This window comes from Nyctereutes procyonoides, unplaced genomic scaffold, assembly GCF_905146905.1.
Source record: "Nyctereutes procyonoides isolate TBG_1078 unplaced genomic scaffold, NYPRO_anot_genome, whole genome shotgun sequence".
Lineage (NCBI taxonomy): Eukaryota > Metazoa > Chordata > Mammalia > Carnivora > Canidae > Nyctereutes > Nyctereutes procyonoides.
In genome coordinates, this window is record NW_026575146.1 from 59,845,614 (window position 1) to 59,858,782 (window position 13,169).

General features: G+C 36.2%; 2 protein-coding genes across 4 annotated transcripts in view; one reads left to right on the plus strand and one right to left on the minus strand.

Annotated features, from left to right (window-relative positions):
* Positions 1 to 13,169, plus strand: part of JAK2 (Janus kinase 2) — a 232,680-nt gene that overhangs the window by 180,479 nt on the left and 39,032 nt on the right. For all 3 annotated transcript variants that reach the window (XM_055309969.1, XM_055309968.1, XM_055309967.1), the window contains exons 5-6: positions 4,342 to 4,459; positions 10,882 to 11,027. In XM_055309969.1, coding sequence (XP_055165944.1) covers positions 4,342 to 4,459; positions 10,882 to 11,027 — 264 coding nt within the window. The remainder of the gene's footprint in view (positions 1 to 4,341; positions 4,460 to 10,881; positions 11,028 to 13,169) is intronic.
* LOC129499912 (2'-deoxynucleoside 5'-phosphate N-hydrolase 1-like) lies at positions 8,218 to 8,937 on the minus strand. Its single transcript, XM_055309970.1, has one exon. The coding sequence runs from the start codon at positions 8,909 to 8,911 to the stop codon at positions 8,405 to 8,407; it is 507 nt and encodes a 168-aa protein (XP_055165945.1). The 5' UTR covers positions 8,912 to 8,937; the 3' UTR covers positions 8,218 to 8,404.

Sequence of the window (13,169 nt, forward strand, 5' to 3'; positions counted from 1 at the left end):
TTGACTATTGTGGACATTGCTGCTAGAAACATCAGGGTGCAGGTGTCCTGGCGTTTCATTGCATCTGAATCTTTGGGGTAAATCTACCCAACAGTGCAATTGCTGGGTCATAGGGCAGGTCTATTTTTAACTCTTTGAGGAACCTCCACACAGTTTTCCAGAGTGTCTGCACCAGTTCACATTCCCACCAACAGTGTAAGAGGGTTCCCCTTTCTCCGCATCCTCTCCAACATTTGTTGTTTCCTGTCTTGTTAATTTTCCCCATTCTCACTGGTGTGAGGTGGTATCTCATTGTGGTTTTGATTTGTATTTCCCTGATGGCAAGTGATGCAGAGCATTTTCTCATGTGCATGTTGGCCATGTCTATGTCTTCCTCTGTGAGATTTCTCTTCATGTCTTTTGCCCATTTCATGATTGGATTGTTTCTTTGGTGTTGAGCTTAATAAGTTCTTTATAGATCTTGGAAACTAGCCCTTTATCTGATATGTCATTTGCAGATATCTTCTCCCACTCTGTAGGTTGTCTTTTAGTTTTGTTGACTGTATCCTTGAACTGTAAAACTCTTAGAAGACAATACAGGAGTACATCTTTGTACACTTAGGAGTAGGCAGTGGCTTCTTCAGTATGGTACCAAAAGCTCAGGTGACACAAGAAAAATAGATTAATTTGGATTCATCAAAATATATGTTTGTGCATCAAAGAATGGTGTTGAGAATGTGAAAAGACAGCCCACAGAATAGAAGAAAATGTTTGTAATCCTATTTTTTTAAGGATTTTATTTATTTATTTATGAGAGACAGAGAAGCAGAGACATAGGGAGAGAGAGAAGCAGGCTCCATGCAGGGAGCCTGATGTGGGACTCGATCCTGGGACTCCAGGATCACGTCCTGGGCTGAAGGCAGGCGCTCAACCACCAAGCCACCCAGGCATCTCATGTAATCCTATTTGATAAAGGTTTTATTTTTTATTTTATTTTTTTTAAAGATTTTATTTATTCATGAGAGACACAGAGAGAGGCAGAGACACAGGCAGTGGGAGAAGCAAGCTCCATGAAGGGAGCCTCATGTGGGACTCAATCCCGGGTCTCCAGGATCACAGCCTGGGTGGAAGGCAGGTGCTCAACCGCTGAGCCACCCGGGCATCCCCGATAAAGGTTTTATATCTCGAATACATGAAGAGCTATTGTTTAATAGTATAATGAAAGATTACCCAATGAAAGTATGGGCAAAGGATTCAAATAGCATTTTTCTAAATAAGACATACAAATAGCCAGTAAGCACATGGAAAGATGCTCAACATTTTCATTCTTTAGAGGAATGTAAATTAGAAACAACAGGACACCAATTCACCCATTAGATGTCAAAGGTATAAAAGATGGACAATACCAAGTTTTTATGAATTTGGCAAATTACCACTTACTAAGTAGAGCACAAGGTGCTATATAGTGAGCCATGCTTCGGTGACAGAGCACTAGAGAAACCAAAGTAGAAAAGTTATTACTCATGGATCCTAGAGGAAGTACCCTGCAAGCCTCCACAAGCCATATGGGGAGATCAAGGCAGAGTAGAGAGAGACACAAGACCCAAGGCACATGCCTTTATTAGGGTTTGTGGGTAGAGTGTTTGGGGTTCCAGATTCAGTTCAAGCCAACAGAGCTGGTCTTTGATAAGCCACCTGGGAGTCTTATTGAGGGGCTGCTTCTTCAGCTCTGAGACAGAGGAGACTTGATCACAATGGTATTGGGGAAGTTGTATCAGAAACTTACATTTGTGGGGCTCCTGGGTGGCTCAGTGGTAGAGCATCTGCATTTGGTTCAGGTCATGATCCCAGGGTCCTGGGATGGAATCCCACATCTGGCTCCCTGCTGTGAGCCTGCTTCTGCCTCTTGACTGTGTCTCTGCCTCTCTGTCTCTTGTGTCTCTCATGAATAAATAAAATCCTAAAAAAATAATAAAAAAAACTTACATTTGCTTGTGACTCAATGGGCTGTTGTTGTTATGTAGGGTATGTACTTGCCTGAGGGGGCTAGTGTCAGTTAGGGGTCACTGCAGGCCACTTGGCTACACAAAATAGATGCCAAGGCGACAATACCAAAGACTAACTTAGCTGAACTCTCCGCTTGTGTTGGCAAGGATATGAACTATTGAGATGCTCATATGTTGCTGTTAGAGATGTAAACTAGTACAGCTTTCTTTCTTTCTTTCTTTCTTTCTTTCTTTCTTTCTTTCTTTCTTTCTTTCTTTCTTTTTCTTTCTTTCTTATTTCCATCTTATTTATTTTGCCACTTTTTAAAACACTTTGGGTGTTCCTCAAAAAGGTAAACATAGTATTAATATATGATCCAGCAATTTCACTCCTAAGTGTATATGCAAGGGAAATGAAAACATACACATACACACCCCCTTTTACACAATGTTCTTAGCAGCATTATCTACAATAGCAAAAAGATGGAAACAACCCAAATGCCCATCAAGTGATGAAGAAGCAAAATGTGGTTTATTCCATACAAGGGAATATTAACTGGCCAATAAAAAGGAATGAGGTGCTAATACTTGCTATAAATGTGGATAGTCCTTAAAAATAAGGACTAAGCAGTGAAAGAAGGTGGAAAAGACCACATGTTACATGATTCCATTTTTTTCTTTTAAAGATTTTATTTATTCATGACACAGAGAGAAGGAGAGGCAGAGACACAGGTAGAGGGAGAAGCAGACTCCATGCAGGTAGCCTGACGTGGGACTCGATCCCAGGTCTTCAGGATCATGCCCTGGGCTGAAGAAGGTGCTGAACTGCTGAGCCCCCCGGGCTGCCCTGATTCCATTTATATAAAATGTTCAGAACAAGCAAATTTATAGAAATAGACTAGTGATAATTTAGGACTAGGGAGTAGGTGGGGTGATTTAGGTGTGACTAATAGGTGTGGAGTTTTTTTTAGTGGGAATGAAAGTGTTATAAAATTAGATTGTGGGGATGTGTGTACAGGGCTATAAATACACTAAAAAACATTGAATTGTATATAAATGGGTGAACTTGAGGGTATGGGTGAATTATATCTCAATAAAGATAAATAAAGGTATAATATTTTTTGTTTCTTTGAAGGACAAGTTTTTAACCTGTTCATTCATTCATTCATTCATTCATTCATTCATTCATATTGTTGATATATTAGCTGTAGGTAGACAACACAGTGATTTGACAATTATAGCCATTAAAAAATGCTCACCGTGGTAAGCGTAGTTGCTATCTGTCACCATACAAAGTTATTAAAATATTATTGACTATATTTCTGACATCGTACTTTTCAATCCTGTGACTTACCTATTTTATAACTGGAAATTTATACCTCTTAATCCCCTTCACCCGTTTCACCTTTTCTCCCTCTCCACAATAACTACCAGATTTTTATTGTTTTTATTAGTCTCTTCCTTTTTAATTTTTTTGTTGATTTTTTTTGCTTTTTATATTCTGTATTTAAGTGAAATATGATTATTAGTCTTTCTTTGACTTATTTCAGTGAGCATAATACCCTTTAGGTCTACCCTTGTTGTTGTGAATGGCAACATTTTATTTTTTATAGCTGAGTAATACTCCATTGTATTTATACACCACACCTTCTTTATCTGTTCATCTGTTGATGGATACCTAGGCTGCTTCCTTTTCTCCGCTCTTGTAAATTATGCTTCAGTAAGCCTGGGAGTGCCTGTATCATTTCAAATTGGTGTTTTCATTTTCTTCAGATAAATACCCAGTAGTAGAATTTTGGGTTGTATAGTAATTCTATTTTTAGTGTTTTGAGAACCTCCATACTGTTTTTCATTGTGGCTGTGTCAATTTACAATCCTCCCAGTAGCACATGGAGGGGTCTCTTTTCTCCACATCTTTGCCAGCTCTTGTTATTTCTTGACTTTTTGATACAAGCCATTGTTTGGTATGAAGTGATATTTCATTGTGGTAACCTCCATTTCTTAAAAGAAGCAACAATTATTTGTTTTCACACCAAATTAGTATTTTCAAATTCCCCTACTGATATTACTGAATTAATATTTTAAAAACTTGTTAATATTTTATTTTTCTATTTTTGTTTCCTAGTATTATTTCTGCATTCTGCCCATAGAAGCAGGCAGCATATTGATTTTACACTTAGGTTTCTTGAATTCTGTCTATATTTTTATCATGGTCTTACCCAGATTTTCTTCTGTCCCCAACTCCTATTTAACACTGTCATTAGCTGTGTTTTCTGATTATGGGATGACTCCTTTCAGTATGCTGGAAGTGGTTGTATGTACACAGTATGTTTATATTTGAACTATTTGGAGGCTGACTGAATGTTTTGTCTCATAGATTTTACTTCCCTTACTGGTATTGTAACGGCAGCAACAGAACCTATCGGCACGGAATATCTCGAGGTGCTGAAGCTCCTCTTCTTGACGACTTTGTCATGGCTTATCTTTTTGCTCAGGTATAATTATCTTGTATATATGTTAAATGATAAGAATCTTGCTGTGTAGTGTAGCTCATCAGAAAAAATCTTCATAAATGGGAAAATTGATGGTCTGTCTTACGTAGTAGGCCAGGAAAGGTAACAGATTTGAGTCTTTTGATCACTAATTTTTATTTTTTATTTTATTTTTTTTTTTTAATTTTTTTTAAAATTTTATTTATGATAGTCACACAGAGAGAGAGAGAGGCAGAGACACAGGCAGAGGGAGAAGCAGGCTCCATGCACCGGGAGCCTGACGTGGGATTCGATCCCGGGCCTCCAGGATCGCGCCCTGGGCCAAAGGCAGGCGCCAAACCGCTGCGCCACCCAGGGATCCCCTGATCACTAATTTTTAATCCCATAATTGATAAGTAACATAATTTATTTTATAAAGGTTCCCTTAATTTGCCCTTTTGAATTTTCACCTTTTTGGTCGTTTAGAACATTTTAAGGATTTCACAAAGTTTAGATTGAGTTATACGGCTTGATTTATGTACATATAAGTACCTGAAATATAAGACAGTAAAATTTCCTCAGAGAATTTTTTTTCATTCCTGAACAATTTCAGACATAAATAGTGGGTAGTAAAATGTAAAGTAAGTAGGAAACTAAATAAAAAGTGAGTTATAGTAGTTTGTTTAGCTCCTCATAGGAGGATGGCTAGATTTTGTTCCTTGGTCTGAGAGCTGTGTTCCAGTTGTTTGTTAATTAATTCTGTTATATTAAATTTTTAGTGTGTTTGAACACTTTGTAGTATTTTCCTGTTACCTTAATTGAAACAGTCATTGCAATATTCTGTCATTAAATAACTTGTTTTTATATACCACAAGACTGAGGAATAGAAATGAAAGAAAGAAAAAAGATATTAGTGCTTTTGGGGTAAAGGTATGCTCTCCTTATTCCCAGGCTGTCAGATTAAGGAATTTGAATCAGATTTCCTAACATCACAGATCCTCATGGCTCATGTTTCTAAGATGTCTAGGAAGGCTGGTTCAGTTTGTGAGCAACACATTGAAAAATGTTCCGCTTTTGGGGTATGAGAACAAGTAACTTTTTTTTTAATTCTGGTAAAACACACTTAATAAAAGTTACCATTTTAACCATTTTTAAGTGAACAGATTATAGCATTAAAGTATATTCACATTGTTGTACAACCGTCACCATAATTCATTTTTAGAACATTTTTCATCTTTCTAGACTGAAACTTCATACCTATTAAACAGTAACTCCTTATCCCCTTCTGGCCCTTGGCAGCCATCTTTCCACTTTGCGTCTCTGTGAGTTTGCTGTTTTGGGTCTCTCACATAAATGGTACTATACAGCATTTGCTCTTTTGTGATGGACATATTTCTCTTAGCATAATGTCTTCAAGGTCATCTGTGTTGTAGCATGTCAGAATTTCCTTGTTTTAAGGGTAAATAATATTCCATTGTATATACCACATTTTGTTTATTCATTTATCTATTAATAGATACTTTGGTTGCTTCCACTTTTTGGCTCTAAAGAATAACACCTCTATGAACATGCATATAAAAACATTTCTTTAAGATCCTACTTTCGGGGATCCCTGGGTGGCTCAGTGGTTTGGCACCTGCCTTTGGCCCAGGGCGCGATTCTGGAGTCCTGGGATCGAGTCCCACGTCGGGCTCCCTGTATGGAGCCTGCTTCTCCCTCCTCCTGTGTCTCTGCCACTCTCTCTCTCTCTCTCTCTCTCTGTCTATCATAAATAAATAAATAGATCTTTTTTTTAAAAAAAGATCCTACTTTCAATTGCTTTGGCTAAATATCCAGAAATGGAATTATTGGATTATTTGGTAATTCTATTTTTAATTTTTTATGAGGAGCTGCTACACTGTATTCGGTGGCAGCTGTACCATTTTACATTCCCTCAGCAGTGCATAAGCATTCCAGTTTCTCCACATCCTCACTAATGCTTACTTTCTGTTTCTCTGATAATAGCCATTCTGATTGGTATGGAGTGATACTTTGTTGTGGTTTTGATTTGTATTTCCCTAATAATTACTGATGTTGAGCATTTTTCTTAAATTTTTTGGCCATTTGCATATCTTCTTTGGGGAAATTTCTGTTTATGTCCTTTGCCTATTTTTAATTCAGGTTGTTGTCAAGTTGTAAGTGTTCTTTATATATTCTGGATATTAATCACCTGTCAGCCATATGATTTGCATATATTTTCTCCCATTCTATCAGTTGCTTTTGACATTTGTTGATATGTCCTGTGGTGCCCAAAGCTTTTTAATTTTTATGTAATCTGGTTTTTTTCTTCTGTTTACCTGTGGTTTTGGTGTCATATCCAAGAAATCATTACCAAATCCAGTATCATGAAGATTTCCTCCTATATTTTCTTTAAGTGTTTTACTGTTTAACTCATATGATCTTTGATCCACTTTGAGTTAATATTTGTTGGTGTTGGGAGATGAGGCCCAATCTCACTCTTTTGCATGTGGATCCCCTTTTTTTCCAGCATCATTTGCTGAAAAAAAAACTCCTCCATTGACTGGTCCTGGTGCTCTTTTAAAAAATAACTTGACCACTACTCAACTTTAATGTAGTATCTTTGTTCTAGTAGCCATTAAGAAAAGAGAGAGAGAAACTTTCTGTTGGCTTTGTGGTTATATCATCTGTGCTGCAGAACTGGTTTTATTTTGGTGTCTCATGTTAGTTTAAATCCCATTAATAAGATAGTTTTCCTAAACTGTTCAGCTGCTTTACCCTACTTGTAGTATTGTGATATCTAATACTTTTGATTTAGAAAAAATATGGATAGTTTCTAATTTTGTTTTCCTAGGAAGGATTTTCTCATCTAGCATAGTAAAAATAGTTTCACAATAGAATTCTAAATTATATGGTAGTAGATAGTAAATACCATATGTAATTTTCCATTTCTTAATGTTTCTATTTCTCTAATCCTGTGCCCAGAAAATACATAAGGAAGTAATTTCCTTAGCCAGATTATATTGATATCAGATTGGATTATATGCATTTTATAGAATAAATAAAACATATTTGACTAATGACATTAGAGTATAAGTATTTTTAAATAACTAAAAAAATAGTTCAGCCACTAAACTATGAAGTATGTAAGACACTACTATAGAAAGATAAGTTTGGAAAAGGTAAGCTAATAAAAGCCAAAGGTTAGATGTCCTTTGTGAATTCATTTTCTTCTCAGGATTGCCTTGATACCATCAAATATGGTGACTCAGCAAATAATTTGCTGCTATGTGAACCATCTTTAATGAATTCATATATATTCAGCAAGAAAAAAAGTACATTTGCTCCTGTTGTTTCTTTGGTTCATTTCTGATTTTGCAACTCTGTTTTTTTTTTTTTTTTTTGGTTGGACGTAGGTGAAATTTTTTGATTCAAATGTTGTCAGCTACCCAAATGAAAAAGTACTTTCCTACAGGTACAATTAAGGGAAATTGTTATTGGTATACGTTGCATTTATAAAGGAAGGATCGTTTAAAATATAGTATGCTTTGGCATTGGGACTCTATTTCTTTTGTAATTTTTCTCTAAGGGGCATTTGTTGATTATGCTCTTAGTGTTGCTTTTAATGGTTTTCCTATCTTTATTGTCTTTTGGGTATAAGTTCCACAGAATATCTTCATGAACATAATTTATTATACTATGGTCCTATACAGTATATGGAACAAAAGTAAGGTATTAAAAAGAATTACCTAACCATCAGTTATCTTATTATTATTTTTTTTTTTTTCAGAATTTTAAACATCCTTTTAATTTGGTACTGGGGCTATGAGGTGGGAAGGGTACTAAGAGTCTGGGATTAGAAGAATTAACAAAGTGGGGCTAAGGCAAGCAGTTGGGTCAGGGGAGGCAGCCACCTGTTAGGGAGGGTCAGCCCCAAAGTATTGATCCAGCATGGCCTCCACCTGGCCCTCTTCATAGTCCCAACACCTGGAACCTTGAGCCGTCTGCCGCTCCCCGGATCATGGCTGAAAGCACTCGGCCAGACTGCGGACGGAAGAGGCACAAGATCCGTTTATTGAGGGCCACGGCCTGGTCCTGCTCATAGCCCACACCCAATGATGGCTGGGTCACTTCTGCCACCAACACATGCCTGCTGCAGCCAAGCCAGGTCCTGCTTCTAGATGAGCCTGTCACCCCCAGCAGCCTCTTCCCGGCGCCCGCCCAGCTCGGCGGCGGCCGCCACGTGCTCCGTGAGCACCGCCCCGAAGCGCCGCAGCGCCGCAGCCTCGACACGATCCTCCCATACAGCGCCCCGTACAGCGCCCGGTCCTCGCGGCCGCGCGGATGCTCCCGCAGAAGTACAGCGGCAGAAGTACAGCGCTCGTTGGCCCGGCTGGCCCGGCTGGCCCGGCTCCCCGGCTCCCCGCGCTTCCAGGCTCTGGCCGCCGCCGCCCCTCCTCCCCCCCTTCTCTCCCCCATCAGTTATCTTAATCAGAATAATTTACTTGCCCGATTTCTAAAAGTGTGCTGAGAGAAGTTTTAGCAAAATGAAATCTAACTCCTTCCCTAAATAAAGTTTGTATTATTACCAACGTTAGGCTTTTGTTTTGGTTAATACTGGTTATTTCATGGTTTGTGCCTTTGAAACAATATAGGATTTTTTTGCACTAAAATGTTTTCTAATTTATTAATAGGAAATTAATAAATATATTTTTAAATGAGTATTTCTTTTAATAAATTTTTTTGAAATTTTTTAATTTTTAAAATTAAATTTCATTTGAGAGAGTCTTTTTAGTTTCTAAAATTTTATTGTTTTGAGAGAGGGAGAGAGCACAAGCGAGGTTAGAGGGGCAGAGGGAGAGGGAGAAGCAGACTCCCTTCTGAGCAGACATGGGGCTTGGATCTAGAAGGATCCCAGATTTTGAGATCATGACCTCAGCTGAAGACATAGGCTTCACAGGCTGAGCCACCCAGGTACCCCTATTTTTTTAATAAAATTATTTTTAAAGAATTTGTGTAAAACTTTAATTTTATGAGGTAAGTTATCACATTAAAGGAGATACATATATGAAATAAAGAGAATGGCCCTATATTTCTCTTATCCAGTTTAAAACCTTGGTTAAATACTGGTATTTCAGCTAATATTTTAGTTACTTTTTTAAAAAAAATATTTTTAATTTATTTATTAAGAGAGAGAGAGAGAGAGAGGCAGAGGGAGAAGCAGGCTCCATGCAGGGAGCCCGACATGGGACTCCATCCCAGGTCTCCAGGATCACGCCCTGGGCTGAAGGTGGCGCTAAACCACTAAGCCACTGGGGCTGCCCTAGTTCTTACCTTTCTTACCAAGAAAATCATGTTTTGCCTTTCCTTTCTCCTATTACATGTTCATTCTCATTTCCATGTTCCTAAATCATCTAGACTAAAATCTTGGAATTTCTGTTTTTTCTTTTTCATTTTTCTATATAGTGATAAAGTTACAAGTTTTTTTTTTTAGACCCTTTTAGTGTCTTCTATTCCCTACAACTGATCCTTATTATCTCCTATCTGAACCATTACAGCAACCTCCTAATGAGTCTCACTAAATACACTTTATTTTCTTAAAGCACTTTTATCATTACTACTTCTGACCAGTGGAGTGGAAGAAGCATGATACTTTAAGAAAAGGTGCTGTGAGAAAATGTTTGTCTATTGCTTTTTAGGATCAAGTCATTCAAGGGTATCTACAGTTTGACCCCAACTTACTTTTCCAAGTTTTAATCCACATTGTTTCCTTACATAAACTGTATGCCCTACCAAACTATGGACATGCCTATGCTTTGTTTTGGTATCATTCCTCCCTATTTTATCACCCTTTTTTGTGTCCAAAAATCTCTTCATCTCTTAAGACTACGTGAAGTTTTGAATTTTCCATGAAACCTTCCCTGATTATCTCAACTAGATATAGTTTCAACTTCTTTTAAATTCCTGAAGCATCTGTTGTGTGGCATTTAGCATAGTGTATCTGGCATTATAATATTTTGTTTACGTTTTTAGCTTTCTTGCTAGATTTTAGTCTCCTTGAGGATTGAAATCCATCTTATATTTTTTTGTATCTCACACAGTCCTACCTAGTATAATGCTTTGAACATATTTCGAACTAGTTACATATTTAATTAGTTAATATCTGTTTTATTTTAGGTAATTTTTATGTGGAAGATATAGTTTGAAGATTCAGGCAGTGAAATAGATTGACATGATATGCACTGTATAATGGGGAACTCATTTTAAATCAGTTTCCGTTGACAAAAAAAACTTTTGCTAAAATCTTTTGGCAAAATAATTGAAAATCAAGGAAGGAGCTGACGTTCTTTTAAATGCATATGTTCTAGAAATTGTAGGTTAAAACACGATAGATTAAAATGTGATAGTGATATTTAAGAGATTTTTCCTTCTAAATTTTTTTCCTGTAGTGGCGGCATGATTTTTTACATGGATGGATAAAAATACCCGTGACTCATGAAACACAGGAAGAATGTCTTGGAATGGCTGTGCTAGATATGATGAGACTAGCCAAAGAGAAGGATCAAACCCCATTGGATATCTATAGCTCTATCAGGTAGTTTCTTTATGTAAATCCATATACATAACTGTAAACAGTTGGAGTTTTTCCTATAATTAATTGTATTTTCTGTGTCAAATGTTTTTGGTTTTATAATAAAGTTACATAGGCATTTTTCTTCCTTGTGTACAACACATACTTTGTGAGATAAAAAATTATTTTTCATTTTTTTTCCAATTTTATTAAGATATAATTGTCATATAGCACTGTATAAGTTTAAGATGTACAGCATCATGATTTGACTTACATATTTGTGAAATAATTACCAAAATAAATTAATTAATCCATCGTCCCATATAGATATAAAAAAAGAGAAAGAAAAATAAATTGTCCTTACAATGAGAACTCTTTGGATCTACTCTGTTAAAAACTTCACTGTATACCATACAGCAGTATTACCTATAGTGATCATATTGTACATTATATCTTGAGTACTGATTTATTTTAGAATTTAAAAAAATTATTGGAGTACTACAGAAAATATAGATGTTCAATACCTATTAATTTGATTCATTTATTCTAAAAAGAGTAGATAAAGTTAGGGTGATAAACACTTGGAGGCATGATTTCTGATAGCAGATTTTCAAGTTGTATCAGTAATTTTGAAGCAGCATTTTTCAAATATTGGCCCATCTTTTACTTGAATTAGTATCACCTAAAGTGCTTGTTAAAATTGAAGATTTTTGAGCACTACCAAAGAATTTGGATTCGGTAAATCTGACGTGAAGCTCACAAATACAAATCTTCACAAGTTCTCCAGAGAATTTTCTTAAAAATTTCAGCTTTATTGAAGTCATTGATATAAAATTGTAAGATGATTGAAAATGTACATCGTGATGGCTTGATGTAAGTATACATGGTGAGAGAACTCCTCCATCTAGTTTATTAACACATCCAATCACCTCACATATTTATCTATATTTCCTTTTTTAATTTTTTGATAAGAATGTTTGAACTCTCTTAGCAAATTTCATTTCTACCTTACAGTGTTACCAGTTAGAGTCCCTATGTTTTACATTAGATCCTTAGACCTTATTCATGTTATAACTGATCCAGCAGATTCTCTTATAAGTGATCCACATTCCACATTCTCCAGATTACTCTTTTGAATGTTGAATTTTGTCATGCCTAACAGGATATATTTTTTTTAAATACTGCTGCTACAGCCCAGCTTTAATGGCTGTAAGACTTCTACTTTTTTTTAAAAAGTTGTATAATATTAAAAAAAAAAGTTGTATAATATTATGATTAAAAGAGTTCTTTGAGGGTTTTTTTAAGTTTGAAGACTAAATACATATTTTACAGATTGTATATTCAGGATTAAAAGTTTGAGGGTGTTATGAATTTGGTTAAACTTTCTTTACTTCTTGAAATCCTTCTCTCAAATCTGGTTTTAGTCACTCCTTTACTAAATGCCTTAAAAACAGTTACATACCCAGTTTGTGGGATATCCGTTTCTGTTTCTTCTTTGTTTGGTTTTAAGTATTCTTGTTTTGTTTTCAGATGTCTGTTAAGCCTTAACCATAAAGTTCACCCATTTAAAATGTACAACTCAAGATTTTTTTTATTACTGAGTTGTGAGGGTTCTTTATATATATTCTGGATACAAGTCAACTGATGTTTTCTGAATTCACATCTAGTGCTTCTTTCTTTTTCTTTTTTTTTTTTTTTTTTAAGATTTTATTTACTTATTCAAGAGAGAGACAGTGAGAGAGGCAGAGACATAGGCAGAAGGAGAAGCAAGGCTCCATGCAGGAAGCCTGATGCTGGACTTGATCCCAAGACCCCGGGATCATGACCTAGCTAAAGGCAGACGCTTTACCATTGAGCCCCTAGTGCTTATTTCTGAGAACTAATCAAGAAGCTCTACTCATTGTTAAAGTATTTAAGATTGATGGGAGAATAAATAAATGACTAGTTGTTGGCAGAATGAAATAAATGTTTTGTTTCCAGAAATATCCAGTAGGGTATGGATCTCTGATTAGTATAATTAAATATATGTTCTTTTCAGACTTAAAAAATAATGCATGTAAGGTACATCTTTGTGTGTCTGTGCATTATCTGTGTCTGTGAGCACATGTCTCTGTGTATGCTCATATGTGTGTGTGTGCACCTCTTTGTGCATGTGTGTGTAATAGA